The 1,738-nt window shown below is 38.9% G+C and overlaps 1 protein-coding gene across 1 annotated transcript in view; it reads right to left on the reverse strand.

The window, feature by feature from the left end:
* The window catches only part of DSG4 (desmoglein 4), a 29,575-nt gene that overhangs the window by 2,695 nt on the left and 25,142 nt on the right, over window positions 1–1,738 (reverse strand). The window contains exons 12-13 of the mRNA XM_004386906.1: window positions 1,219–1,355; window positions 1,002–1,065 (exon numbers count right to left, since the gene is read on the reverse strand). Of these exons, the coding sequence (XP_004386963.1) occupies window positions 1,002–1,065; window positions 1,219–1,355 (201 nt within the window). The remainder of the gene's footprint in view (window positions 1–1,001; window positions 1,066–1,218; window positions 1,356–1,738) is intronic.

Below are 1,738 nucleotides of genomic sequence, written 5' to 3' on the forward strand. Positions count from 1 at the left end.
CTGTCTCTGACAAACTACCAGGGCCCATTGGAAAGGGGTTGTATCCACTCAAGACCCTTCAAAACAAGACCAGTGATGTGCTTGCAGAAACCAAAACTCAGTCCTCATTCACCCTGGCACTGGGATGGAGAGCTGGCCTTTTTAAGGAATTCATTCACCTTATGTTCTTTGCACTGGGTCAGCCTTGGGAGACTGAGGAACCATCATTAAGAAATCTCATGTCTTTCCTAGAACTGGCAACCTCTCTACTTTGTTCAACCACTGCCTGATAGCTGAGTGTCTTCTTGTATTCCCTAGATGGGAATGGACTGGTAAGTAAGGAGAGTATAGGACTGGTGAAGCGAATGCATGTGTGAATTTTAGAAATGTTCTTCAGGGTATTATTAGGAAAATATATTAGTTCCTTTCCCCTTGCTTTTCCTTCTTCTCCTCTTTTCTTTCTCTTCCTACTTCTCCTCTTCTTCTTCCCCTTCACTTTTTTTTTTTTGAACATCTTGTATTACTAGTAACAGCTACAGTATCCTTAAGTAACACTCTGTGCCAGGCACTATTCTAATGTATATTTTGTGCAATGAATACACACACACACACACACACACACACACACACACACACAAACACACATTCAGTCCTCACAACGATGCTTTGAAGGAGGTACTATCATTAGCTCACTTTCAAAGATAAGGAAATTGAGACACAGAGAGGTTAAGTATCCTGCCCGAGGACTTATTACTAATAAGTGGCAGGGCTGGGAATCAAACCCAAGCACTCTGGTTCCAGAATTTTTCCTCTTAATTGCTACACCATACCTCACTGCCTATAGTTTAAGATAGAAAAATAAAGTGCCCACTTCAAACATGCAATTTTTCCTTTGATTACACTATTATCCAAGGAAATTAATGCATATGCTGTTTTCCTACAAAACATTTTTTCATGAGGTTGGTTTTGTTGAATAATTTTGCAAGTTTTAAAAAGAAAAACAGATTTTGGTGTCCACTGACCAGAAGAATCTATACGATCCTGGGTATTAGAGGCTGTCATTGGTACACATATACTTGAGACATCCTGAAAAGAAAAAAAAAATTTTTTTTAAATAAATGCTTTATGTTAAACATTTAAAAATTGACATCTACTTATTTTGTGCAATGTATATTTGTTAAGACATGTTCAGTTTCCATTGAAACACTGTGTTTCCCTGGAAAGCAACAGTCTGCTCACCCTGTCTTCTGGACGTGCCCCTTCTATTCTCCAAGACTGCATCACTCCTTCTCCTTCTGGCACAGGAGCAAATCTTGTTCCCAGCCCTTCTGGTTGTCTTCGTTTGCAGCAACACATGAGCAGCAAGAGCGGTGCCACTGCCCAGGAAAAGCATAAGGCAGAGTTAAGACCTCAGAGAGATTCTAACTTACAGCCAGTGTTGAGAACCACTGACTGAAAGGTATGCCGATACCTCCACTCAGTTGTTGTAATCACATTTTGGAAAAATATCTCCAATATCATTTTGAGGATCACTTATGATCTTTGAATAGCCTTGAAAACTCACAGGTTGTTTTAAAAAAGACAGCCTACCAAAAAAGTCAGTTGTTATTTTTTTAATATCTCAAAATGATGATGTTTTCATGTGCACTCAACCACATTAAACCATGTTAACAATGCATTTTGAAGAGTGTAATCATCTTTAATTTTAGAACCCAGTTTTTGATCCCCACAAAGTCCAAGTCTCACAAGGAAAACCTAA

Source organism: Trichechus manatus, unplaced genomic scaffold (genome assembly GCF_000243295.1).
Source record: "Trichechus manatus latirostris isolate Lorelei unplaced genomic scaffold, TriManLat1.0 scaffold00175, whole genome shotgun sequence".
Lineage (NCBI taxonomy): Eukaryota > Metazoa > Chordata > Mammalia > Sirenia > Trichechidae > Trichechus > Trichechus manatus.